A 27,919-nucleotide genomic window follows, 5' to 3' on the forward strand; every position below is an offset into this window, starting at 1 on the left:
AGATTTGCGCAATTGAAATAGCGAACTTAGGTTCACAATCTAATAGAATCTTGTCTCTAACCACCGAAGCTCCTCAGCCACGGCCGAGTTTGAGGTGGTATTTGCTACGAGTTTACCTTCACCTATAGTGTACTAGATTTCCCAACAGCGTCTTTACAAGTTCCAACTTTGCGACAACTTCGTCATTCCACGGAGAAACGACATAAAAACATACAGAGCCGTCATACATATCTTTCAGACCATTACTAGGCCGATCTGAAAGGGCACAACGTCGCATGCAGAGCCCATGCGACGCTTTGTATACAGCAAGAACCACATTGCTGGTGGCGGCTACAGTTAGCAATACCTAACTCACCGGCATAGATCACTAGAGATATTACGACGAGAAGAGGGCAAGGGGGCTAAGTTGTAAAGCATTTGGTTGGTTACAATACACACAGGAAGGGGGAGTAGGAAATAAAAAAAAATGAGAGCTACAAAAAGAAAGTTCCCTCAACACCTGCCCCCGCAACGAAAGCGTAGCGTTGTGTAGAAGGCTATTACACAGGCCAGCAGGTATTGAAATAAACAATGGCCTCTTGAAGTCTTCTATGCCGATGAACGGCAATGTCATTGGTCTGATATTTTGCGTGTAAACAAATACCGGATGTCCAATCATGCTAAGTGATGGGGAGCTCAACAGGTCGTCGAAGGTCAACTAGAAGCGTTGGTTATCGCTTCCAGTTGAGGTTGTGACGGTTGGAGTTGCAATTCTTGAGCTCTTACTGACTGCAGCAGCTCTCTCGGACAATGTCGACAATGGAGTCTACTTGACACTGCGATGTGGAGAATATCTTGCAAGAAAAAAGAACTTAGTGCGATTCCACTCTTGTGAAGGTGGATGACCATTGAAGCTTTGTATGTGGGCTCCTTAATGGCGAACTGGCCATGTCATGCGTCAAACGCCGTATGCACACCAATGGAAGGCGGGCGCATCTAGGCGCTCCTATACGATGTTGAGACTTCGCAAACGCGGCACGACACCTTCCCGGCACGTAGAACAGACACGTACCTCTCCGCACTCCGAAGGCACACACTGCTTCACCGTAGCCAAGGCGACCATGCCTTGGTCGACGTCCCGCAGTGCAGTAATGGTTGTGAGGTCACTCGAAAACCACAAGGGGTCACATGCAACATAGGCCACACAAAACTGGTTCCCAACAAACTTCCTCGAATACCTGGCTGTTGCTCCGGTGAAACGTGTCAAGTTTGCGGGATGGGGGCCACATGTACGGTTCGCATTTCTTTCCGCCTCGCGGTCCTGGCGGGCAGCAGGCTTACGGGACCGCTACCATGGGAGAGCATAAGGAAAGGAAAGGAGATATGCAAGCGCTTGGAACGCGGACAAATAGAGGGTGGTGCGAACGTAGATATGGCCGTGGCGGGTGAAAGTGTAGTATCTGTTATCAGGGTAAATGTGATACGGGTTGTATTTGGATCTCGGATGATCAACTGATTTTTTTTGCTAATTGGTGGAGTGCTTAAAGCCTTCTTCACCTCCACCGCGAGTCGGTCTGGTATTGCACTATCTTCGGGATTGGACCATGTGTGGGAAGAAATTCTCTATCGACACGGCTCTGTAGACGCCCGTAATTTTTTCCAGAAACCTAGCCATGTACAGCTTTTCTATAATAAAAAAGTAAACAAAAAGACTTCTCAAGCATGGCGACTCTGATGGCCTCCCGCAGCTCGTCAGGACCTAGTGCTTACAGTTCGGCGTAGTTTTACATCATCTTGTCCCTTTGGAGGCGGTGTTGACAGCCGCGCATTTCTAGTGTCTTATCAATCTGTGGATGGTATGGTATGGTAAAATTTTATTCTGGTCCTACGGAACGCACGTCAGCATGTAGCGGGCCACTCCCACGTCGGTACAGAAAGGCCAAGTCTCTCTGCTGCGTCGCGGGCCCGATGGGCAGCCCATTGCGGTGCTTCAAGATTGGGGCTGCTTAGGGCAGCCTCCCATTTGGACTACGTGACGCCGTCGCCGTCGCGTGACGTGGGGCACCGCCCGAGCACGTGGTCTAAGTTAGCTACGTCCGAACATAGCTTGCAAATATCGGTCGATTGTATCTCTGGATAGATTCTGCAATGGTCTTAGTCAGGTTGCGTATCATTATTTGAGAACAGTTTTTGATTCGCGCCTTGTATCAGGTACCAAGCTGTCTTCTTTATTGGTCTGGTGGTGTCGGCATGATGAAAAAAAAAGTGGTCATCTCTTCCGTGAAGACACCGATGCTCTCGTTCAGCACGTGTACTCGGACGTCCAGTAAAACATCGGCCCTTCCCGCTGTGACGACGTTTGAGAAGGTCTTGAGGAAGCTGCTGCAAAACAGCTCCCATGTCTACAGGGTTTAATCTCGCTTCTCAAAGCAAATCTGAGCGGCATCCTTCAAGGAGGAATAGCTGTGATGCAGCTTGTCTTCGGTGTTCCAGTTGTCGAAAGTAGCGACTATTCCCGCTTCAAGTTTCCAGCCAGCCAAACAACTGCAGACAAAGATCCACTGAAAATTTGTTAGTTAATGGGGCGTTGGAACACGATGGTCGCAGGTGACACTGGAGACATCATCGTGGCCTGTAGACATTTCCATAGATTTACACATCGTATATGTGAGATTTCCTTATCGTATATGTGAGATTTTTGGGAGAAGCAGTGATGCAGGAACACTACCAGAAAGAATAAAGTGTTAAACCCTTTATTGGGCGAAGATTCACGCACACAGAAAGCAACACTGCAACGCCTGTGATTATGCTGAGCACAGTAGGCGACCATCAAAGCAACTGAAGTTTCTCTCGCCTGTTCCAGTCTACGTATGACCAGAAGGTACTCGATAAGTATCGTAAAGTACGATGAAGGCGCTGGAAGCACTGTGTTGATTAGACATTTTGATAAGGCGATAGCATTGCAACTTCCAGAACAGTTTAGAACTGTGAAACATAAGGGGATAAGACCACATGTGCACGTCAGCGGTGATTATAACGATAAGATAAATTAAAAACATAACGTGGCATAACATTCTGCCAGCGTCGAAATTGGCCACCGCTGCCGAAATAAAGTGACACAAACTCGTGCTTAGGAGCCATATCTATAACGCCAGAACCAACTAAGAAACAAACAAGATGAAGAAAAATGTTGAGAAAGCTAGAGACGGAAAGTCTTATTGTCTAGCACTGTACCTTTGTTCTGTGTTGGCGAACTCTGCTGACATCAAACGGGGAAGGAAGCATGCATAAACTCAATTCAAGGACAACAGCTGCAAGCGGGAGAAATGATGCATCGCTGGCTCATATGCGTGTGCGTACATTGAAATTGTACTGAGCACGGAAACGGCCTATTTACTCAGGCGAAAGGTGAGACTAGCTATAAGGTAGTGGCACACATTAAGGACGCCACAATGTTCGGTGCGTCGAATTCACTGTTGGACGACTTCGTCCTACGGCCACCGTGATCGGACAATGTGCGCTTTGTTCGGCGTGGTTGGCGGGAGATCAATAGCAAGGAGTGCCAGAATGAAATATTGTATCACCTGAACATGCACTCGGTCTACGTTGTATTTCTGACGACAGCTTATTACGTCAAAATCGCGCCGATAGCGTACACTGTAGTTGCGAAATTAAAGAAGCTCGGACGCTTCTATGAGAACATTCTGCCTTTCCGACACGTCAAGGAACTGCAGAAAATGAATATTTTACTGCAATACATTAATTTTTGTGCTTTGTTTATGGAACGAGATCAAAGCATGGTGGAAGCACTACAAAGAAAGAATAAAAGGACCTCTGTCACCAAGCTACTGCTTTAGCAGAATGGAAACGTGTCCAGTGCACTATATAATAAGCGACGAAACAGGCCAACATTTGCGCTTTTGCTGGAAGAGCAACCCCCCACGACGCAGCAGCCATGAAAGCCTACGTTGCTATTGCCCTCCTATCCGTTGGTGAGGCCTTATAAGAATTTGCTCTAGCTCTTTTTGACACTAATAGCTTCTGCCATTCACGATACGCACGCGCAGTGTTCTCACTGAGCTGCTAGACTTGAGACCAACCCGCGGGTTCGTACTAAAAAAAAATTCCCGTTGAAGAGTTAGAGGAGAGGAAATAAGTAGAGAAAGCAGGGATGTTAACCAGAAATGCGTCTGGTCGGCTACCCTATACTGGGGAACGGGAGAGAGGGAATAAGAAAGATGAGATGTTTCACACTTTCTAATGACCTGCGAGACCCGCTTCTCAAACCCAACATGCGGAGTACTTGCTTATTATCTTCCTTAATTGAAGAAATGTTGCGCTTTTCTACGTAAAACAAACTTTGTCATAAAGCCCATCAATCGAGAGTTGATGAGCCTTTATAATGTATGTCAAATTATCCCATCGTCAGCTCGCTTCTTTGGCACCATGACTCGTTACTGATTCCAAGGACCCACTTCCAACACCACTCCTTCAGATAAGCACAATCTTTTGCGCAACGTTGGCCTCGCCACAGTGCCGCTGTGCATGCTGGAGATAAATTTATAGCATTAGCACTAGATAAATAAGTTTGATACAACAGGCACGATGGAACGGTTTCACTGCTAGAAGCTCCACGAATGCGGTGTGTCAACATTTTTTATTAAATTTACCTAGTGGTTCACCTTTGTCCTGAGAAAAAAAATGCTATAGATACATGAGGTTTGCGTATTCTCTAGCACACGATGTGGTTCTCTTAATTTCTACTTTTAGTTAGTGCCTAATGACATCCCTCTTTACTTGGGTATTTGTTGTGCCATTTATAAAGAAGGTGGTTGGTTAATACTAAGCTACAGAGGTGCAGAACATGGTGCAAAAACCTGAGATTCATTTTCTTCCCGTATATATGAACACAACAGACATGGCTGCCAGCGTTGTTTGGCTGAACTTATAAGTGGCTTTTCATAACGGCGACACCGAATGAAACAGCCTTATACACAGGCATAAAACCATACTCCGATTATATTACCTGAGTGCCAAAGTACGCGTCACAGTCTTAATAGCGCCAAAGAAAGTGATGGCACCATGCAGTAAAGCACCTCCAATTAAGTGGCCACGACATGCGACCAAGCATATACTGAGCAAGGAATTGCATCGCAGTGGGTTGGACGGAAATGAGCTGTCGAACAACGTGATTCTAGAAGTTTCCACAAGGTCGAAAATATAGTCAAAACCTTGGCTTCAGTTACTTTCTTTCTTCGACCACTGCTAATCATTTCAAGCCTCGATGTTCTGGTGAACTTCCCTTTTGTTTGAACGTGCCTGCTGAGTCCCATGTAAGCATCCGAATAGCATAGTATTAGCACGACAGAACTGTCAAACGCTTCGAGCTTTCGCGAGGGTTAGTGTGACCCGGCTACAAGGCTTACAGTTTCCTTTTTGCGCTCCAAGTGCTGACTTCTTAGTACTCATTCTGAATATACATCAATCTGCCCAGCCATTCTCGTTGATGCTCACTATATTTCGACTGCGCCTAATTAAGAGCCGTAATTAAGGAGTTGCGAAGTAGGAGGAGAATAGAATGAAATACGTACGAGAGAAAAATAAAATTCAAGCTTAGTATTTGCCACCTTCTTGCTGCGATCAGTGTGAGATGTACTGTGCCTAAGAGTGCGGCTGCGACATTCTGCGCTCGACAGTTTCGCGGCATAGACACTATAGCCTTTCGCCGTTCCCAAGTTTCTATTTGTCCTAATACAGTTGTACATGAAATACTAACTAGAATTACTGCCAAAACGGTTGCTCTTCACAGTTTTTGGGGAGCCGTATAGAGGAAGCAAAGTACACCTTACCTTAAGTCTGCCATCGTGGAAGAGAATATTTGCTCATTTTTCTTTTTTCTCCACAATTTCAGCATCGTTGGCGTACGCTGGCCCAGGGCCCGTTTCGAACATTGGTGTCGTTGGCGCTGTCAGACTTGGAGGCGGTGTCACCGGTGTGGGCTTAGGAAGTGGACTCAACGTTGCCGGCCCAGACGCCTCTGCTAGTGAAGGGTACCCTAACCTAGGCGCGCCAGTTTCACCTGGGTCAGGGTTTCCAGGCAGTGTTCCTACCGTTCCGAGACGGTTTCCTTCTAGCTCCGGATCATCTTCCTTTGGTAGTCCTGGATTTTTCGGATCTAGCACTGGATCCGCGGGAGGACCTGACTCATTAGGTTCCTCGGGCGTTGGTTCAATAGGAGGCGTTTACGGTTCACCGAGCTCTGCACCCGTCTCACGCCCCCAATATTACGGATACGGCAGTATGGACGGCTTCTACGGCAATGACTTTGGATACAGAAGATATGGTACTGGCTACGCTCCTTTTGGTGGCTATGGCTCCGGCTATGGCTCAGGCTTTGGTTATGGCTCCGGCTTCGGCTCTGGCGTCAACAGTTACGGAGGAAGCTTCGGAAATAGCTTCGGTTCTGTTGGAGCCCCATGGAGTGGTTATTTCTCGTTCCCAGCTGGCGGAAACGTCTATAGACAGCAAGATTTAGGATTCAATTCCGGCTCTACCGGTTTTGGTAGCAGCCGTGGCAGTTCTGGATCCTCTGGAGCATCTGTGAGATCGAGTGGAAGCTCGGCAGCAAGAAGTGCCAGGTAAGAATTTTTTAACGAGCATTGCTTTCTTCTCTGTTGATAAGATCGATTCGCCTGCGGATTGAGCTTGAGAGAATATTTATTTTTTAAATGTGGCCGCGTTTGTTTTTGACAGTGCTGGCACGGCCCGCGCCATCATGTCTAACTTAGATAAGTGTATCTCGAATAAATAACTAGCAATCGTGATTTGTGAATTGAATGCTTGGACCCTCAACCACTCTCACGCTGATTGCGAGTGCTTAAGTCCACTGGGTTCTCTGAAGGTTGATGCTGGATACAGTAGATCTAAATCATGAGTTTCAGCAGGAACATTGCATTACCGACGTTACTAATGTTCAAAGACATGGTTAATGTGCCGAAAAATTCTTAACTAGAGACCACACAAAAAAGCTCTTTAATTGTAGTAGCAGTCCAGCTTCCAACATGCGCCTAATGACATGCTCGCATGAGTGTTCCGCAGGAAATAAAGGTTCATTCGCCGCTTAATTGAGTCGTAAAAAAACCTAAGAATCGACGTCTGTCTTTGTCGCGTATTGGATATTAAATTGAGAGCTGAAACGTAGCTCGAGTTATTCATCACTCAACTCAAAGCTATTGAGTCCAGGATTAAGATATTAAAGGTGCTTTAAATTGTGGCTACAATAGCCTGCAAGCTTTTCCCCATACTATGCTGGATTTCACATCACAGTTCTTGCCGTATCCTTCTCTTTTCTTTGGGCTCGGTCACATATACTTGCGAAAGACGAATCATAATTACTCTGAAACAATCAAATCCCTATAACATGCATATTTAAATGAATACTTACATTCTTACGTTCGTTTACATTTCTCTTCTAGTTCGTCTTCTTCCTGATCTAGCCACTAATCAACTGACACCATCATGCCCAGCCATCTTAAGAAAATCACTGTAAGTAGGCTTCTTCAGAGGCGTACTGTCATAACGAGTTGGACGAGGGTTCCTTTCTTTTTTTTTTTTTGACCTTCGTCATTTGCTCGCATGATATGCTGCCTCGTTATATGTCAGGGCAGGATGGGCGTCTGGGCGTTGCGGATGAAAAGTGAATATGATGCAAGGAAAAAAGTAATTGCGAAATGCTTATGTAAATCTAAAATACTTCTCGAAAGAGGCGTACTCTGGAGGGAAAAATAACTGAGAAGTTTAGGTGCAGTAATGTAATTAAATGTGCCATAGGAACTAAAATTTCTTTTTATTGAAACATTTTTAAGATAGCTTTATATGGAAACAAGAAAATAATTTTTGTGTGGGCATTTGTTAACGTTAAGTGTATACAAGCGAGACATTTGCATTATCAGGATGCTGGCTGCTTTCTCCAATGATTCTGTTATAACATCAAATGTTAAATCATAGACGTGCTGAGATGGACATTGTATTTTTTGTAGTGCAAAGGGTAAAAAAAGGTCTAATAATCTATAATATATATATATATATATATATATATATATATATATATATATATAGTGTAACACGAAAAGACCTCAAAGCGGGCGGAAATGTAACTAACTTGCTGCCTTTATTAGTTCCTCTTTACGTATTTCAGTAGTGCTAAGTATTGATAAACGCCATTACCTTTCTAAGTGCTTACATATATGAACGCTAGGAGCACACACAAAACTTATCTCATTTAAATGTGAAATTGTGGGTTTCACGAAAGCTAAGAGGTGAATTCAGTGTCTATTTCTCTCCGTTTCAGGTCTCTGCCTGTTCCTCCCTGGATATTTCAATGAACAAGAATGACTGTAGACACATAAAGGAACACCTCGCCATAATCCCTTGCAACGACCTAACAATAATCATCTTATTTAAGTTTGTTATTGAAAATGTGTGTCCTCGTGTATAAAAGTGTAGTGGGTGGAGGCAGCGACCACCATGCTTTACCAATATATCGCGGAGTATCACTTAATATATATGTACTAGGATGAACATAGTGAACTCGCGTTCACCCTATTACTGAGTCTGACGACTCCTATTGTAGTAGGCGTTCAGCGACTGTCCGATTATATTCGTATTCGTTATGATCTGAACCTTATCTACACTGTTCTAGATTTTGTACAAGTGACCTAGAAACTCCAGCTTTCGAAGAACTTCTGTTTTTTTCCAGACGGCTCAATCTATATAGACCTTGTTTCCGCGGGCAGTTGCCCATTACGGGCGCAGTGGCGCCATCTAAGGTCAGTCGGCATGCTGGCTTGGGCGAGCACTCCGTGTTGTATACCAGGTGCACGCTCGGCGGCAGTTTCTGGTGGTGGTTTTCGCGCTCCTGCGGTCTGTTTAGTATGGCGAGGCGTCTCCTGGTGGGAAACGATTCTGGGAGATATACGGAAGTGACTGAAGTCGGCATGGCCGGAGTCTCTTCCGGCATCGAGACGGACGGAACACTCAGCGTGGTGTGTCGGCGCGAGCTACGGATTTCCTAAAATTAGTTTCATGAATGTCACCTTATTGCAGCATTCTCAGTGTAACAATTGTAAGATGTGGGTTAGCAACAAGAAGTCGTTGCTAACATATGACGATCCCAAAAGCGTGGGTACCGTTCTACTGCGGAGTAAGTTGTGCTATCTACTTTGACAAGAGTTGAAATTGTTTTCGACAGATATATATATATATATATATATATATATATATATATATATATATATATATATATATATATATATATATATATATATATATATATATAAATAAGAGCATAGCGTCACACTTGTCGAATGCTCGAGCGACCGGCTACGGACTGCGTGAGCGTCGGAAGCAGTGGTAAACACTAGGTTACAGATCTGTTTGTTCTATATAGTGCATGGTCCAAGCATGCGTTGTTATAATACGTCGTTAGGCAGTGTTTATTTGTTGTTTTTTTTGGCCACAAAAAAGGAATCAGAATAGTCTTCCTTTTCTTTTTATTTCTTTCTGTTTTTTTGTGTCCCTTCCATGTTTGGTCTTGTTCGTCCCATCCTTCACGACGCACTTCCCCCCCCCCCCCTTTTCTTTTCGGGAACTGTCTCCTCACAAATAGCCGTCGGATTCTTTTAATGCGATTCCATTTAGATATTGCTGATTCACAGGGCAAGAAGGCAATGCCGAAGTTCGAATATTATATGTATCATGCTGCTTTGCCAACCGCAGTGATAGCTGGGTCGAGCAACGCCATCGGCCTCATCCAGGAGGCCAACGTAATCATAGCATAGCGATTTCCGCTCTACTAATTTTGAAATGCGCGAAAATGGTGCCGGTAACTGACGCTAGTATTTTATAGCGATTGGTGCCTAGATGTTTCAGGGTTGCATTAGGTCGGCCTGCACGCGAGCACTCTTTGTGTTTTAGTTCTTACGCCAAGCGTTGACATAGTGAGAAGTTATTCCAATTCGTGCTGGAAATTCACAGGTACTGCTGCTCTTCGTCAAGCAAAAATCAATACATGTAAAATAGTTCACAACACATACACACGCCGTGGCTGATAACGCTCATCGCATGTTTGCACACCCACTAGAAACATCCCCATGCTGTAGTTATCGCGGAACCGAAAGGCTGCAAAGTGGTTCTTCGACGGCCTCGTATGAGCTGACATCACGTGAACTCTACAGAGAACGACCTAAAACATCTCCAAATTGTACTGCAGCACGTGATGGCTACACATCCAAGCAGCGCCGTGCCGGCTCGCGCAAGCCACAGAGGAGGAAAGGCTCGCCGCGTGCCCTTTCCTGGAGGAAGAAAGCCTGAATGAGGAAAGGGCACGCGTCGAGCGTTTCCTCCTCGTCCGATGAAAAGATATACAGGATCTGAAAGCTTAATGCACAGGATCGTGTCCTGAGTGTATGCAATCATGTACGTAGCAAAGAGAACAGAAAGGAATTGTTGCCACTGAATGGGACTCGTGAAATGGAACTCGTTGGGCACCGATCGGCAGAGAGAGAATGTGAAAAGAGCAAGGTACAGGGCCACCCTACACAGCGAAAGGAGAAGAAACGAATGGAAATATGAAAGAAAGAAAGAAAGAAAGAAAGAACGAAAGAAAGAAAAAAAGAGAGAAAGAAAGAAAGAAAGAAAGAGAGAGAGAAAGAAAGAAAGAAAGAAAGAAAGAAAGAAAGAAAGAAAGAAAGAAAGAAAGAAAGAAAGAAAGAGAAGGTTCCCTGAATTAATGTGCGCGAAAGGTACTGTGATCGAGGACCATCACGGCTCTGGCCAGTCGATCTAAGAATACAACAGCGCCGTCGGAGCCTTGTGCGCTGATGACCGCAATGCCGATGTTCTGAAATCTTCTAAAGCGAATGGTTCATTACCTGTCTCCAAAGTGCGTGGATGCGCATATATATATATATATATATATATATATATATATATATATATATATATATATATATATATATATATATATATATATATATATATATATATATATATATATATATATATATATATGTATACTCTCGGGCACCTGCCCCAAATGCGTAGTCGCTATTAAGAAATTCGTTTCAGGCAACTGTTTCCGTTTTCTCGTGATAATAAAACTCCCCCCTCTCGCTTTCCTCACCCGGAAAACCTGTCGTGCTTATTTGAATTGAATGAAACAGAGAGGAGTCACTAGATGATGAAGAAGCGAAAATTATTCAATTGGAGCTTTAGCCTGGAGCTGATGCATCGGCGAAGGGCACATGTGTTCGTCAGGTTGACAACAGGTTTCCTTGGCTGTGCTTGTATCGCTGCCATAATGCCGTTTACAGATGTAAGGGAAGACTTAAAGTTCTATTGTTCTCGCCCTCAGCTTCCGTACACTTTAAGCCCCTCGCTCACAAGGGGTAGTGATGTGCATAGTTGGTTCTATGGTGCGGCTACGAAGAACAGGCGGCGACCAATCATAGTAAAGCAATCATAGTATTAGCGAGGGTGGCCAGTCCATGACAAGCATTTCCTACTGCCAGTAAACTTTGCGAATTTGGGCTCTCTTTAACATACAAAACACTTCTGAAATACAAGCTTAAATCAAAACAACTTGTATACTGCCACAACGCGATAGAACAGGATACAGGGTCACGGTGCGACAAAAGCCCAACTCTATATTTTGGGAGTTTTTGTACTTATTGTTGTCGTTGTGCCTTCAAAATATAATGCGTACTCACAATGATGGACGGGCCAAAAATAAGCTAGTTTGAATCGCCAACTTCGTCTTTCTCGGAAGAATGCTGGGTGCTGGTCACGCACCTCAGTTCCCAGTCTTCGACAGTCTAGCTCACAGACATGGCAATATGTTGGCTACGTATGTGCGTGTTCTAAACAACCTGCTTGGAGGCATGCTGCTTACTGATGCCCACAGAGTGCCAGAATAGCGAAAGAGATCGTAAACGAGGTTTATTGAAACATTTTCACTGCGCTGTACTGCTTTCCTGGGAGCCCAACATGACAGTCGCTTTCATTAAAATACACAGATTACCATAAATCAAGTGTTCCAAACTACAAAAAAAAAGCGTGCCGTCATACTGCCTGAGATTTTACCGTTATTTGCCTGCATTTTGCGCAGCTCGCCAGAGAAAAATGCAGTCAGGGCAAAGAGAGAAACCAGACGAGTTTCCGGTTGGCTACCCTGCACAGGGGTAAAAGTCAGGAGAACACAGACCGAAATTTTAAAAATTCCGACTGAACCAATCTCAGGATCACTGTCGACGGTGATGCGATTAGCATTAGAAGAATGTAGCGATACAACGTATTGTCGTCACCGAAACGCGTCATGTATGACGCGTGTACTGCAGCGGAGCTCCTCTATCGTGCGTCGCTTTGGACACGCTGCGCCATCTATCTAGCGGCGCGGCCACAAAATCCACACGAAGTCTTTTGGCGTGGCCACCGGGATTGCACCAGTGGCACGCAGGCGCGTTTATGACGTGTACTGCAGCTGCAGCCGGTCTCCTGTCTCGCGCTTCGTTTGGATTGATGAATGGATGGATGTATGCTAGTAGCGTCCCCTTCGAAACAGGGCGGTGACCTGCGCCCCCAAGCTCTATTTCTACAGCGCAGCTGCATATGGCTAGTTTTTTTTTTCTGCGTGCGTAGAAGAGGTTCCCGTAAACTAAGAAATTGACAGCACTCCAACGTGCCCGGCGCCGAGCAACCCTCGCCCGCGCGCCGACAACGCCGGACTGTAAACGCTAAAGCAATGCCTTTGGCTAAAGGCATGTTTGAAGTCCGACGTTATGTGTGTGCTCCTTTAACTGTGGCGTCGACATGGCCTAGCGCCGTTATCAGTAGTAGCGTTCTGGTCGTGCTATGGGTAGGACGCGTATCGTGCGCACCAAGGAAAAGCAGCGTGCCCTCCAAGAGCGACGGCGTGAGCAGAAGCGGGAATGGGTGCGAAGGCGACGGGAAGCCGCCAACGCCGAGAGCGCATCGGTCGACCAGCATGGGCCGTCGCGTAGTCGCCTTCCGTCCGACGAAGAACTGCAGCGTGCCCGTGAAGATCGCCTCCGCGAACAGAGACGGGAATGGGCACGGTGGCGGCGACGGGAAGAGACCACCGACGACGAGCGGGCCGCCAACGAAAAGCGTATGCGCGATGCCCATCGGCACCTCAAATACCGCGATGAGGATAGGTTTGGCATTCAATGCTATACGCACGTCAGTGTACCAACTACGCGTCATCGGTCATGTGTAGACTTGACGTTTGCTAAAAATCTTTCCAGCATCGTCGTTTAGCCCACGGCCGCCTACCATAAGTGGCCATAAAGCGATGTTCACTATGGTAACAAAATCAAATAAAAGGCGGTAGTATAACGAAGTCACGTGTATGTGTCTTTATTCAATCAATATAGTAATCACCATATATTACATCAACATAGTAATCACTATACGCAGGTTCGCTGGTCATGCACCTTCACAGAGTGGAGTGGCACTGTATCTTTGTTGTTTTGCCGGATGTTTTACTTATATTCGGTTACCTCTGGGCACGGTGCTCCATCTAGCAGAGCTGCCAAGAAGTCGGCGTGTAGGCTCTGAGATACGTGTCGCGGCGGTGGGTACGAACGCTGAAAATTCCTACCTTGCTGGCCGAATAATCAGTGGAGCATACCCAATGAACCCAAGTTGGCGTCAAAGAAGTTCGTTGAAGAGCGGCACCTATCGAGTGCATTCGTGGCGCAGCTCGCTATTGCGTCGGGCTGCTGTGCTGAGGAGTAAGTGTTGCATGGTTTCTAATCAGTGCAGCACGGGAGAAAGGACAAAGATTTTCTATTTTATCGAGGTGGTTGGAGGCCAGATACCCAGATGGCTGCAGAGTAAGAACTGCGTGAAGTAATGCAGGAATGCTAATCGCTTTGAAGGAGGGAGACAAATGAGAAAGCGAGTACGACTCCCACGGGAAATCATGAACAATACCACAAATGGTCGCTCAGGCTGGTGCACATCAAGAAGTGCCACAGAGCGCGAATAACTTGTTGCGTCAGCGGTGGTGTGGTCATTGTCAAAATCTTTCACCTTGACCACAGCCTCAAGTATTGTTCACAGTCCAGCCTGTTTATCGCTGTCTGGATGGAGAGGCGTTGGACGTCATATCAAGAACAGGTGCAAAACAGGTGTTCCACGATTTCCTCACGGGAACAGGTGTTGACTGTCGGACTTTTTGTCATTCCCATAAAGAAAGTGTAAGAGTCCGTGAACGCGACTCCCAGTCATAGGCAGTACCAGTGCTAGTAAAGTTTAACCTTACAGGGCTCACCAGTATCAGGATAGGTACGCCTTTACAATCTACTTAAGTCGGAGCGTTACCGCCGCTGCCGAAATTCAATCCTGTGGCATACTGAAAAGCGGAATGGCAACGCCGCTGAGTCAGCGCATGTATAGACACAATGAACAATAACTTTGGACGAGCCAATATGTACGCTCCTGTAGCCTATACTGAATCTTCGTTACGTCATACCGAACGCTGCTGACATCGAATTGGAAGGGAGCCATACAAAAACTGCATTCGAGGAACGCTGCTGCAGCTATAGCTACACTCACTCACTCACTCACTCACTCACTCACTCACTCACTCACTCACTCACTCACTCACTCACTCACTCACTCACTCACTCACTCACTCACTCACTCACTCACTCACTCACTCACTCACTCGCTCGCTCGCTCACTCACTCACTCACTCACTCACTCACTCACTCACTCACTCACTCACTCACTCACTCACTCACTCACTCACTCACTCACTCACTCTTGTAGCCCGAACACATAAAAGAAAGGAGTGATTAACAGGAAATACACATCCAAAGGAAGAAAATTATGCCAACCAAATAAGACATACAAGACTTCCACACGGAGGCATTGGTCATCTTTTGGGAGCAACGCCTTTGCAGGAAATCCCAATGATCTGACACTTATTAACTGCTCTTAATCGACGGAGTTCTTTTCTTTCTTTTGACACGAATTTACTGCCCTATGGTACGAGATCTCTTCAAACTATCGATATTAACATAGTATATTCGTAGAGTGTTGGGCTGGCAGAGTTTCTTGGGTTGCAGATAAGAGGCGAGAATGCGGTTATCATTCTCTGCTTGTCTGTGGCAAAATAGAAAAAAATGGCAGATGTTAAGTGCTGAACTTGAAGTGCAGCAGTGTGCTTTCTTTTTTTTTTGTTCTTTTTTTATTCGCCACGTGACCTAATTATACCGAAATGATTATCAAATACAAGCCCTCTGGGATGTGTGTTTGTACTCCTTGGTTTATATGTCCCATTCATGTTTCTACGTGGAGGACATATGCAGAAATAGTTCAAAACGACAACGTTTGAGTAGCGGCAGGGACAGGTGTTAGATACCGAGCGAACTCTCCGTTTCCGCATCATTACCATTATTATGATTGTCCTCATTGTAATGATTTCAGGTATTTGTTGATTATTTATGGTATAATTCATTTTGTTGAGTTTGCTCTAGAAAATGAAAATTGAAGTTGCTGATGTAATTGCCGCCTCAGCATCTCCAAAGCAATCAATTTTTAACACAATAGAACAGATGTTAGCGAGGCTTGACGAAAAATTCACCTTAAAAGGGTTATTGTGGCTGGAGGCCAAAAACAAGTTCACCTTTAAGATTTAGTTCATTACAGAAAATTTTATCAAAAAGGCTTGAACAGGAACATTTTCTCCGCAACTGATGTACCATTAAACCTAAATTTAATTTCAATGATGCGATCTTGGCGTAGCGGTATTAATTAGAAAGCATGCGACGAGCTGAGCGATTACAAACACGCTAGGTGGTGTTTGTCAGCTCGACGCTAGAAGGATTCCCAGCTAGAGAAAGTATATTCCAATTTTGATACGACTAAAGATTTGTTCAAAAGTGAGCTTGAAGTTGGACGGAACAACTGAAGAACTTCGGCTTAGGTATACGAGCATACGAGTAGCAACAATAATTATTAGTTCAATATGCGCATTCCACGAAAGGTTGTGGCTCATCTGGGCTAATATTAACGGAAACGTTCTTACGCTAAAGCTCCTCATGAGAGGAGATGGCAACCGGCCTGTTATGTTGAACACACGCATTATTGGTGAAGGAGGCGCTCTCGAATGGCCAAGACCACTTGCAAACTAAGACCTTCATGAATTTGGCGGCTGCATGCAGCAACGTTTCAAGGTATCTTGCTGCCCCAAGCAAAGTGAAAAAAAGTACGAAGTGCCAGCGGCTAATGGCTAGTTAGTAAGGCTGTACGTTTAATACTAGGATCATTGCGAATAATCCGCGCATCTCGCCTGCACCACGCCATCGCTAGGGCAGCCATTTGAATTCCGTCCACCAACCACCTGTTGACGTAGTTAATTTGAGCACTCCTCCGTGCATACAGCTCGTGAGTGGAATGATAGTCGCACTTTCATCGTCACTACTTCTTTGACCTGTTTCAAATCAATTCTTAACGCTTCTTTGTCACCGACTGATTATATTTTCAAACGCTGTTCTTATCCACCCCCCATGTAATGTCCTATGCTGGATCTCTGAAGTAAAAAAATAAAGAAATAGAGAAATAAATAAATGCATAAATAAATAAATAAATAAATAAATAAATAAACAAACAAACAAACAAATAAATAAATAAATTAAGCAAGCAAGAAAGAAAGAAAGAAAAAAAGAAAAAAGAACGATTACTCTCATTCTTTTACATTTGGTAATAATAAAACTCATTAGCTATTTATCACACCAACTTGAAATCATTTCTATACCATACATTCAGGAGAGCAGCATCTTCTGAATTCCTTTTTTTTCTTGTTGTTCCACCTGGCATGATATGAAAGTGAAATTATATACATGATCTTTTTCTTTAGACTATACAGATTATACAGATACAAAAACGTGGCGTTTTTGCAAGGAAGTTCCTATGCGATGCTGGCATACTTTGCCGCAGATTTATTTATTTGCATACTCTCGAGGCCCGAGGGCATTGCAGAGATCAGTGATGAGTACACGTGAAGCAGTTGACAATCTTTTTGAAATGAGTGATTTCACAGATGGCAGCGATGGAGGCGGGAAGGTGGTTTCAGTCCTCTCTCTACCTATAACGTGAGCTCCAGAAGGCATAATAAAGAAGTATAATAATTTAATCTTCTTTCTTGGTGCCTTGGGGGTGGTTGCCTAAACGGTAAATTTAGCAGGTAGTCACATTTTAATGCACCACAATTTCCTTTTAAATTTTGAAAGACGCACCTAATTCGAGACATTCATCATCGAACTTCAAAGCTCAATCGAGGCAATATTGAAACTGAGCACGTCCCGCTGCTAGGCCTCGTGGACACGCCCCGTAAAGAATTGTGGGACGAAGTTCAAATGATGCTTGTCGCGGCATATCCACACACAGTACACATCCGCACATGCTTGCCATGCAAAGCGCGGCGTATCAGTAGCTGCCGCGACTGCCGTGAACATCAGTTTCAATCTACGCCTCGCATTTCGTCACGGGATGTTTCCATATGCTGTGATAACGTGTGCCGCCTTATATGTTTCTGGGCTACCTGAATTTACCGTTGAAATACGCTGACGAATCGATCGTATTATGTGCGATCTTAAAGATTTAAAAAAAAGGTGGGTGCACTAAAAATCTGACTGACTCTAAATTTGTAATTTAGACAGCTGGTCTCAAGGCACTAATAAAAGAGAAAGTAATTACTTTTTTCTTACTCAGTCTTCTGAAATTCACGTCATTAGCAAGAATGCACATGTCACTTTACTTAGGAACTTCTCTCCATAAACTCAATTTTAGCTACACTTATGCCTTTTTTTAATAAAATATATTTACAGTTTAAAAAAGATACCTCCTCTAAGCTTGACTTGATAGTTTCATGCAGGTGTTCCAAACAGCGCTTGTTCGGTTAATTTCTGGACACAACACGTAATCAACGACAAATGGCGAATATTCAAAAGGCGCAGCGCGACTTGGACGGAGACAAAGAAATACAAACCACATCACAAGCGCTTATAATAATAGCGAATAGCTTAACGAATAAGAGCGAATAGTTTAATAGCAAATAGCTGGACGGAAGAGTTCAAATTGTCAGGTAAGTCATTATTGGACTATGTAAGAAATAGCAACTGAGCCAAAATGGAACCTTGCGGCACATATGAAGTGACAGGAAAAGCAGGCAAATGATAGTCGTTCGCGCGGACGTCTCGCCGCATGAGAAGTTAGTCGAAGAACACTGTATTCAGCCTAGAATATGAGGATCAATATTTAGTTTGCTCAATGCTAAAAGGGGTAAGCTGTGGGATACCCTGCAAAAAGTCTTAGTGAAGCCTAGCAAATAACAACCTATCCTGATATTTTGTTCGAGAGGTCTAAATAGGTTGTTGGTAAAAAGTCACTAACGGGGTCTCAGAAGAACATAACTTCCTGAAACTGCGCTGGCAAGCGGAAGAGAACGAATTTGATTATAGGAAAGGGAGGCTACTCTAGTTAGAATAGATAATACGTTCATGAAGTCTGCAGGGTTGGAGGTGTTTGCATGTATTTAAGGGGCGAATGAGTGTAACCCGATTTCTGTAGGGGAACACATTTCACCCCCCCTCCACCCTCCTCAATCATTCAGAAAAATACACTTCTGCAATGATTGCATGTGGACCGCATGCGATTGTGCCGTTACTTGTATTCAGTTATTTTTTTTTCTTTTACGATCTGTCATTACTTGTGCAAATTATGCGTGTTGTGTACAATGTGCTAACTCGAACTTTCTGTGAACCATGGCTTAGTAAGTTTTGACATTTATTTGTATTTGTTGCAGTATTCCATCTTGTTTGCTTGCTTGCTTGCTTGCTTGCTTTCTTGCTTGTTTAAGCCGGCTTATTTTGCTGTCTACTGTTTACCTAAGCGGAAATGAGTATCCAGTATCACGCATAACGCCAACTTCGTTTACATACACATTTATAATGAAAATTGTCTCTAGTATTACGAAAGAATAAATGTTTGTATTTTGCGAAACTTTATCAAGACCTGCGCTGCTGAATATATTGAAACCATCGATTGAAACAAGGAGTTAAAAAAAACATCGTCATACACTACAGGGTTGGAAGAGGCTATCGTGCGAGTGCAAACAGGAAGCAGAAACGTAATTTACTGCACTGCACCAGTCTTCAGTGCAGAGAACCTTCCTTGCTCTTAGCAAATGAATTTGCAGCATCAACCATATTTCTCTCCCAACCATATTTCCAGTTTGTCGGGGATTATGTACGAGTAGGGGTGGCAACGTACACCTGCGAAAAACACATTTTGCCTACGCGCAAAAGTGAGCGAAGTTATTAGCCAACCCATATACTCGGGCCCCACGCATGTGCAGTCGACAATAAAGGCTTATGTAACTCGTCTTTCACGAGAAATATGAATTTCCACTCTATTATGACATGTCGGCAGTAACTGAATGGATAAATATGAATAGGTCGCTAAGTATATATACTACAAGTTGAAACTTGGGATTGGAGGCTATATGCTGAGGCGTCCCGGGAATTCATGTTGTTCGCAAATCCCATCTTCCGTAAAAGTTTGTGGCCTATATACTGCATTGCAGCCTACAAAAGTAACAGACCACCAGCGCCTTTTAAACGCGAGAGTTACTATTAACTAACAACTACACTTTTTCTGTGATCTGAAATTGGAAGTCATAAATCAAAAGGGAGGGTGCAAGATTATCCGGCGTTCTGTGGCTCAAATTATGAAAACCTTGGGAAAAAAAATAGGAGACCGAAAGAACGAGGGACTCGAGGGTGCGTATAGTCGCGTTCAATATGAGCTGCATCATAGTGCCCATGTTCGAAGGGCCTCCAAGATATCACGGCGGTGCCGAAATGCAGGAACTTGGTGTAACAAATACCAGTCATTGGAATGGTATTCACTTTCCCCATCTGCTTCTGCGTCAGTGCCGCGGTGAAGTCTTGGAGCCTCTTCAATCACGGGCACCATGTTACAGCAAATATTGGAAGCGAGTGCACGTTTTCATTGCAGTGAACACTGAACCAGCCATTTACTGAACTTGAAGGTGATATTTACTATACATTAATGAACAGCATAAAGAAAAAAAAAAGAAGCTACCGAACTGTCGAATCCAGACTCAGGCGGATTCTGTTGCTACCCGCTGTTATCGGACAATGCACGCTTGTTTCAGCGTTGCTGACGGGACATCAATAACCAAGAGTAACAAGCTTGAGTATTGTGTTGTCCAAGCACGCACGGGGTGGGCATTGTATTTCCGACGACAGCATACGTATACGTTGAAAACGCGTCCGTAGCGTTTACGGTTCCGAAAGGAAGGAAGGTCACGCTCTTCTATGACAACAGTGCCCTCTCTGAGACGTCACGAAACAGCGGCCCATTCCAGCGCGAATAATGAACATTGTCCAAATTTCCCGAAATTGAGAGAACTAAATCGAAATTTGGTGAAAAAAAAACATTAAAACACATAACGAAGGATAAAAGAAGCACCGTCACGTGACTACCGCTTTCGGAACTCGGGCCCAGAGCACCATATAAAAACCGACGCCCGCAGTCCAGAATTCACACTTGCGCAAGTCGTCAAGTAACAGCCGTCCCGGCACAACACAGCAGCCATGAAGGCCTTCGTTGCCATTGCTCTCCTATCCGCTGGTGAGGTTATGGAACTTTGTGATTTCGCAGCAGTTTGTCTTAGGAATCTTAAGCAGCAGCTTAAGATCCTCTACGCTCAATGCTCACGGGATGCATTTTTTCCGGAGCATTTATCGCTAAAGCCAACGTAAAGGCTCACATTCAAGTGTTCCCCCTCTCTGATCATTCACCCTACTATACGATTTGTGGGTTCGGCTGCTCGAAAAAAGCATTTGCCGCCACATGCAGTGTCTATGCCAAAATAATTTTACTTTCTAAAATGTGGCGTGTGTTTGTGTACCACGGGCTGTGCCGTAACTGATGGGATGCGATAACATTTTCGGTATATTCAAAGGCAACAGATGCTGGTAAGACTCTACGCTATTGGACGCAAGGCTATTGAATGTTCGACCAGTCCTATTGCACTTAAAGACAGTCAGCAGAATTTTCTGCATGGAGTATCGGAATTCTGATTTTATTGTAGGACACTTTTTCTGTTTCTTTTTAAGATACTGTGCGAGGGAGGAAGCTTATCAAGGCGAACAGAACACTATGTGGGGAGGGGTGCGTGAATTCGGGTACAAATGTGCAACTTCCTTACGAATGATTTTCTGCAGCCCCCACGAAAAACCATGGCTGATATTTATAAACGGTTGCGCAAATATATTGGCAGCATTGGCGTCTTCGGAAGTTTTTTACAGGCTGCAAAATTTCTGGAATTCTTGTAGAAGGTAGAAGTTGTTTTTCGTCCAAGTCTATTATACGTGCAATGAGAACTTCCCGATCACAATAATCAGTCAGCATTTATTGCCAGGAGAATCTAAATGCGGAGTTAACCTCTTACGCGCAAAAATCGAACTGAACGGCCAGATGAATCCTTTGGAAAAGTTCAATGAAACGTCATGGCATATCGTAACGTTGAATATCACGAAATGAGTGCTACTGTTATAATTTGCGATAGGCAGACATAACTTTATTGCCCGACTTGCAACATGTGGCCTAAATTGTAAAAATAGCTGAGCTTGCAAAATTGCGACATGCGATGTAAAGGTAATGCATCAGAACGGAAATTGGCAAATTTTAAGTAATTGCGCAAATTATTTTGGAAATGTTTGTGGCAGCTAATGTGCACCTATCCACCTTGCTTAAGGGAAAGAACGCTAGTTTTCGTGGTATACGTAACAGCTACAGTTTCTTGAAGAAAGCCTCAAGAAAAAAAGAAAATAGAAGAAACAGATTTAAATGAAAAAAAATAATGAACCAAGTGTATATTTTGATAGACGCCGTGTTACGGAGGTAGGAAGTAGGAGGAAAGTACGGAAGGTAGTGTACGGTTAAATGTTTATTTATTTCTCAGCGTTCCTTTCTACCAGCTCTGTGAAGCATACTGTATGTGCCAAAGACTTTTGCTGTAAAATTTTCCAATGTGAGAGATCATGCTAATTGGTATTTAATGACCAAACTTTTTTAGTGCGCAAAAACCACGACCATGGAAGGGAAAAGAGCTCTTGTGCTCGTAATCATTATTTCAGCACGAAAACCTCTTGGCTCGAGCGCTTATGTACTTTGCGTCCTTGCAGCTGTAAAAGTCACTTCAATTCGATATGAATAAAGAATAAATGGGCCGCCCACGTTAAACAACGATAGAGTATTCATATAAGTGACAACACAGCGGTTTTTGTGGAGTAAACGGGCTTTGAGCTGACTACCGGATGTAGTATGGACTGAAGGCTGGGCCATGAGTTCGGTAATGAGGAAGTTCATATTTGCCTGTTTTTTTTTTCTTTACTTCATTTCAGCCTCCCTGGCGTACGCTGGGCCACGTCCCTCTTCGAAGGTGGACGTTCAAGTTGGCGGCCTCGGCAATGGAGTCCCTGGCGCTGGAGTCACCGGAAGCGGCTTCGGTCGCCCGGCCAGACCTTCCAGTGCCCACGGACCGTTCTCCGCATCATTCCCCGGAGTAAGCTTTGGAAGTGGAGTAGGCACCGCCGGATCCGGCTTTGGAAGTGGAGTAAGCTCCGTGGGATTTGGCTCTGGAAGTGGAGTAGGCCCCGCCGGATCTGGCTCCGGTGTCAGCTCAAGCTTTCCCTCCGTGAGCACATCGGGAGGATTCGGAACAGGGTTTAGTGGAGGTTTTCCTTCATTGCCAAGCGTACTTCCCGGAAGTTCTGTCTCGTCCTCCTTTGGCAGTTCCGGGTCTCTTGGATCTAATGCTGGACCCGCGGGACGACCCGGCTCTACAGGATCGTTTGGCATAGTTCCGAGTGGAAGCTCGTTTGGTTCGTCGTACCCTGGAGGCTATGGTTTCTTTAGTGGACCCGCTTATGGCCCCGCATATTACGGAAACGGCGGCTTCAATGGCTTCTACGGCAACGGCTTCGGCAACGGCGTCGGCGACGGAGGTTATTATGGTGCTGGTTTTGCTCCTTTTGGCGGCTATGGCTATGGCTCTGGCTACGGCTCCGGCTATGGTTCCGGCTATGGCCCCGGCTATGGCTCCGGTTTTGATTCTGGCCTTGGAGGCTACGGAGGCCACTTTGGCGGCAACTTCGGTGGTTTCGGTGGCCCCTCTGGGTTTTACGCCTTCCCTGGCCAAAGCTACTTTGGTGCCCAGCCGGGCCACGGATTTAGCTTCGGCCCTAGCCGTTTGGGAAGCAGCTATGGTAGAACTGGATCTTCCCGAAGTGCGGGAGCAACTGGAAATGCTGGCTCTAGAAGCTCCAGGTAAGCTCACTTTAGCCAGTGTTATACATTCTATTCCTCGTCTTAGAAATTTTCAGACATAGTCCATGAGAGAGAGGGAAAAAAATTGGATTCAATGAACAAACTTTGTCTTGTTTAAGCACATCCCTGTTTACTTTCTTATTGTACCAGCGTGTTAGTGTATAATTGAAGTAATGTGAAGTGTTAGTGAAGTAATGTATTTTGGTAGTTTGCTTAGACCAATGAGTATCATCTCGTAGGCTGTATGCAGGTACCGCAGTAAGATGAATTTTCTAAAGCTTGAGGAAAGGTTCATAAGGACCAAAAGGAAATTTGTGCCGTTAAAGCCACATTAACGTCTCTCACTCACACGTGACTGCGACTCGATCGAAATGCCGCACGGTTACCAGGTCCACCTACGATGTGCAATAAAGAAGTGTTCACGTGTATATTATAAAAAGTGTCTACTAGAGCGTTTGCCGCATAACCACTCGCAAAGCAGATTGCTGTGCGAGCTTTCTTGTCTACAAGGCTAAATGCACTGTTCTATTGTTTACTTTTTAGCTCACCCTCTGCTTCATCTAACCAGTTATGATTGATCAACAATCCTAGACATATTAAGGATACCAGAGTAAGTATTCTTCATTCAAGAACAACATTTCATAGCCACTCCTGACATATAACCACTCTTATTACCACTCTTCCATATAACGGCTACTATATTACCACTCTGCTATAACCACTTCTAATATATTGCCCGGAATCGCTCTACTCTAACATAACTGATATCTGTAAGGTCTGTGTTTATTTAAGCAAATCTGTAGAAGAGTTGTTTGGATCATTTTACACGTTGCTTAAAGGCAAACGATCATTACTTAAACAAATACAAAGCTTGCGACAAGGCCTCACGTTGGTAGCCATTCTCGCCTTCAGTTTGCCTTGCAAAGCTATGTCTTTACCTTTTTCATTAGCACAATTTCTAAATATTTTATTCTTTTATATATGCAGAATGCGAGGTCTAGCCACCTAATGAAAGCCGATTGTTGTTTTTAAGGCTGAGCTAACGCGCCCGTTCTTAAAGAAGAAACTAATTCAACGCACATTTCTATCTGTTTCAGGTTCCACGTAGTGGCTCCCTAATAATTTCAAAGGACTAGAAATACTATCAACGCGATAAATGCACACTTCGCAAGTTCGCCATCCTACTTTAGGACGACTCAGCAATAAATATGATGTTCCAAATTTCTATTGATGTGTTGTCGCCTTGTTTTGAAGAATGGAATAATCACCGGCAGAGGTGGCCACGCTTTGCCGGGATCTCACACAGTGTCGCCTGTGTTCGAGAAGAGACGTCCAATATTGAGAACTTCGAGAATCTCAGGCGGGATGATTGGAGACGGAGCTTGTTGGCTTATCACTGCGATGCACACTGGGTCTTCTAAACAAACTGTCGGCGCTAGCAATGTTTAGCGCGCTGCTGAGACGTCTGAGAACGCTGGCGTTGCGTGGTGCCGCATCTCGATGGGGCACGATACGATATCGAAGGAATATCGTCAGCGTCGGTTAGCGTCCAAAGAAAGTATTACATGAATTTAGCTTCACGTTCCCCACGGTGTGTACCATGCACACAGCTGCTGCGCTTGAACGCAGCATCCATGGGCGCGACGCTCATGCAAGGAGTGAAGGCCAGAACGCTGCCTTGGCTCCGCAAGAGGCAATGGAGCCGAGTGTGAGCTGAAGGCAATTCGCGCCTCTGGAAGGCTCTCAGCGCGTGTCGTCGATAGCAGGACATCACGCCAACGGCGACGGCAACGCCTACACTAACGGTGACGGTGAAAATGTGCGTCGAGCGTCCGTATGATTAATATAGCGATAGGGAAAAAAAAACCTAGGTTCACCTAATTGCGGATTCTCATTTCCGATTGTCCGTCCACTGAACCACGTGGTTTGAACGAGTGCGCGTTCATTGCTGGAATACCTTCATGTATACGTCTACGCTTCATTTTCTGACAGTGTGTCTTAAAAGCTACAATTTCATAGGAATTTCAGGATCATCTCCCCCCCCATATCGTTGTCGAAAGGAGCTGAAAGCTCAGTGCACGCGATCCTGGGCGCAGTAAGTACCACGCGAAGGTATAGCTAGAACTGGTTGCAACTTCTACCATGGAAAAGGACGACATGTATTGCTAGAACAAACAAAGCGCACCGGGCCTAATACAGAACACATGGACTTCGCCCCGAGGTCTCGCATCAAAATTTGCCACTCAAGAAATCCGTCGTGCTCACAAAAACGATGCTCTTGTCGCATTTCACTTATATTTACGGTGACAATTCAATTATTTAATTTTCTTCTGGCAGCCGTGAAGTAGTGAAGACGTTCGTCCCTACACCTACAGCCGACTTCTCATCAGACTCAGCTCCTTTATCGTGGCATGCGAGCTATGCAAATCCTCACTTGGAAAAATGCATTCTATCACAGCATCTTCTGTTCAAGGAAAAAAAAAGGCAGATTCGTATTTCTTGGACTCTCTGCGGGAACACAGATTCGCCTTTTAATGATAAGCTGACATTCTTAGCCTAGCTGATTGCCTAGGATGCTTCTCGAGGTGCTGGGGGATAATCCCGGTAATCACACGAACTCACAAAAACATATCGACCAACAAAGGAACACATACACAACAAAACTATTCAGAAAGTTTTGTTAAGGCATGTAGATATCAAAAACGCCAGCAGCGCTTTTGTAGCGTAGCCGGGAAATAAAATGCATTTAATCAGGAGGGTCAATTATATATATGAGTCATTAGCAACAATTACGCTTACTGTTTTAGCAACTATTAAATATCTGCTCGTACTTTGTTCCAAAACGTTCATGACGCGCAAGAAAGACCCTTTTATCGTCTTCTATGACAGCAGCTCTTCGTTAGTGAATCTGTGTGGCGACCCTTCTTCGCCGAACACAGCAAGAACATCCCTGTTTTCCTTGGTCTTTATCCTTACCGATCGTGTTGGCGACACTGTACGTGCCGCGTATTTTTTTTTTTTTCTTACATAATTTAGTTTGTTTTCTTTCCTTCTACTATTTCCGGCTTCGACACAAGATGACCGCGCTTGTTCTTGTCTATCAAGGTTCCTCGCTTCCACGCTGGCGACACCGTTTCCTTCCGGCCAGCGGGAACTGCAGAAGTGTCGTCGTCCTCAACGAATTACACGGTTCCTCGCGCTTTCTGAGATAGGAAGACTTTTGTCCTCTTCATTAATTTGCCAATATCCTTTATTACCCAGTTTTCGTCTTGCGTTGCTGAGGCCTCTCCTAAGTGCACTTTCTGGGCACTTTTCTGTTTCATTCCTCTTTTTTTTTTTTTTTTTTTTTTTTTGCGGCAGGGTGTGACTGACTTGTGTTTTTGTTCTAGTAATATCGTTTTTTCTCATAAAACGAAGGAATCTGCTTACCGGTGATGAGCTCCGAGAGAAATGAACCAGAAAGCGAATGTTCGGCAGGAAATAAGTGGCGCGATAGAAGCTACGCACCAAAGTACCGTCTCCAACACTTCCCAGTTCGCCTCGGATAACAAAAGCGCGATGGCACATTCAGCACCCTAAGGAAAACATGAAAAGGGTAACTGAGCTGGGACTTTCGCACATTCATCAGCATTTTGATAGCTTGACCAGGAGATATCAATAAATGCTTCAGATTCTTCACCGTACAGGTCAGTCGTTCTCAGCTCGCTGACAAATGGATGGATAATTAATTGGGGCTACTAGGCAATTGCCAGCGATTTCCATGGATCTATTAGCCTTTTCGGAAGCGTTATAGAAATGACTTTTTGTAGCAACGCGAGTGGCACTAGTGCTCTATTGGTAGTCATTGTTTTCTTGCAGATTAATTTCTTTTTGTTTTATTCTAGAGGAGGGCGAATACAAACTTTTTTTAATACAAATTGAACACAAATAATATGTGCTGAATATGGAATTGGATATCGAATAGTCGAACGCAGACGCATATATTTACCGCGGAATACTTATTTTAATATATTAGAGGCCCCACGCTTGTACAGACTACGGTAAAAAAGAAAACAAGCACAAACAATTAGGATCAGTTTTAAACAGAATATGACTAACTGTCATTTTAAAATTGTCATTAAAAATCATTTTAAAATATTTAGAGCTTGGTTGCAGATAAGCTTTCCAAAAATATTGGGGGGCTGCATGATTAGCCTTCCAAAAAGAAAGCTAAATAAGTGGTTGTTGAAAAAGAAGCGACCAACAGTTAAGGAAAAATAAGAAGGCTGCTTAAGACTTGTGGGCAGTACACACACACAAAAAAGGCCTCTTGCACGGAAAACATCACTGGTTGTAGTGTAAAAAATATAACTACTACATGATTAAACTTCAAGAAACATGAAGTAACATATTACAAGGCAAAATCATGGACTGCCATGTAGGCTTCAGACGCGAAACCAAAAACAAAGCTTACATTGCCCATTTTGTTCACGCGTTGCTTGTAAAGCTTGTG

The 27,919-nt window shown here is 44.4% G+C and overlaps 2 protein-coding genes across 2 annotated transcripts; both read left to right on the forward strand.

Moving 5' to 3' along the window:
- The first annotated feature begins 3,911 nt into the window (after positions 1-3,911).
- Positions 3,912-8,729, forward strand: LOC142585638 (uncharacterized). The gene is made up of 4 exons (XM_075696558.1): positions 3,912-3,971; positions 5,891-6,617; positions 7,455-7,524; positions 8,330-8,729. The coding sequence occupies exons 1-3, from the start codon at positions 3,935-3,937 to the stop codon at positions 7,468-7,470; spliced, it is 780 nt and encodes a 259-aa protein (XP_075552673.1). The 5' UTR covers positions 3,912-3,934; the 3' UTR covers positions 7,471-7,524; positions 8,330-8,729.
- Positions 8,730-20,635: 11,906 nt separating this feature from the next.
- LOC142584432 (uncharacterized) lies at positions 20,636-24,652 on the forward strand. The gene is made up of 4 exons (XM_075694583.1): positions 20,636-20,724; positions 22,503-23,427; positions 23,971-24,037; positions 24,525-24,652. The coding sequence occupies exons 1-3, from the start codon at positions 20,688-20,690 to the stop codon at positions 23,999-24,001; spliced, it is 993 nt and encodes a 330-aa protein (XP_075550698.1). The 5' UTR covers positions 20,636-20,687; the 3' UTR covers positions 24,002-24,037; positions 24,525-24,652.
- Positions 24,653-27,919: the final 3,267 nt, after the last annotated feature.

This window comes from Dermacentor variabilis, chromosome 6, assembly GCF_050947875.1.
Source record: "Dermacentor variabilis isolate Ectoservices chromosome 6, ASM5094787v1, whole genome shotgun sequence".
Taxonomy (NCBI): Eukaryota; Metazoa; Arthropoda; class Arachnida; order Ixodida; family Ixodidae; genus Dermacentor; species Dermacentor variabilis.

Coding starts and splice junctions, on each gene's coding strand:
- LOC142585638 (XM_075696558.1), top strand. CDS start 3,935: ATGAAAGCCTACGTTGCTATTGCCCTCCTATCCGTTG. Junction 3,972..5,890: donor TATTGCCCTCCTATCCGTTG/GTGAGGCCTTAT, acceptor CCACAATTTCAG/CATCGTTGGCGTACGCTGGC.
- LOC142584432 (XM_075694583.1), top strand. CDS start 20,688: ATGAAGGCCTTCGTTGCCATTGCTCTCCTATCCGCTG. Junction 20,725..22,502: donor CATTGCTCTCCTATCCGCTG/GTGAGGTTATGG, acceptor ACTTCATTTCAG/CCTCCCTGGCGTACGCTGGG. Junction 23,428..23,970: donor GCTGGCTCTAGAAGCTCCAG/GTAAGCTCACTT, acceptor TTTACTTTTTAG/CTCACCCTCTGCTTCATCTA.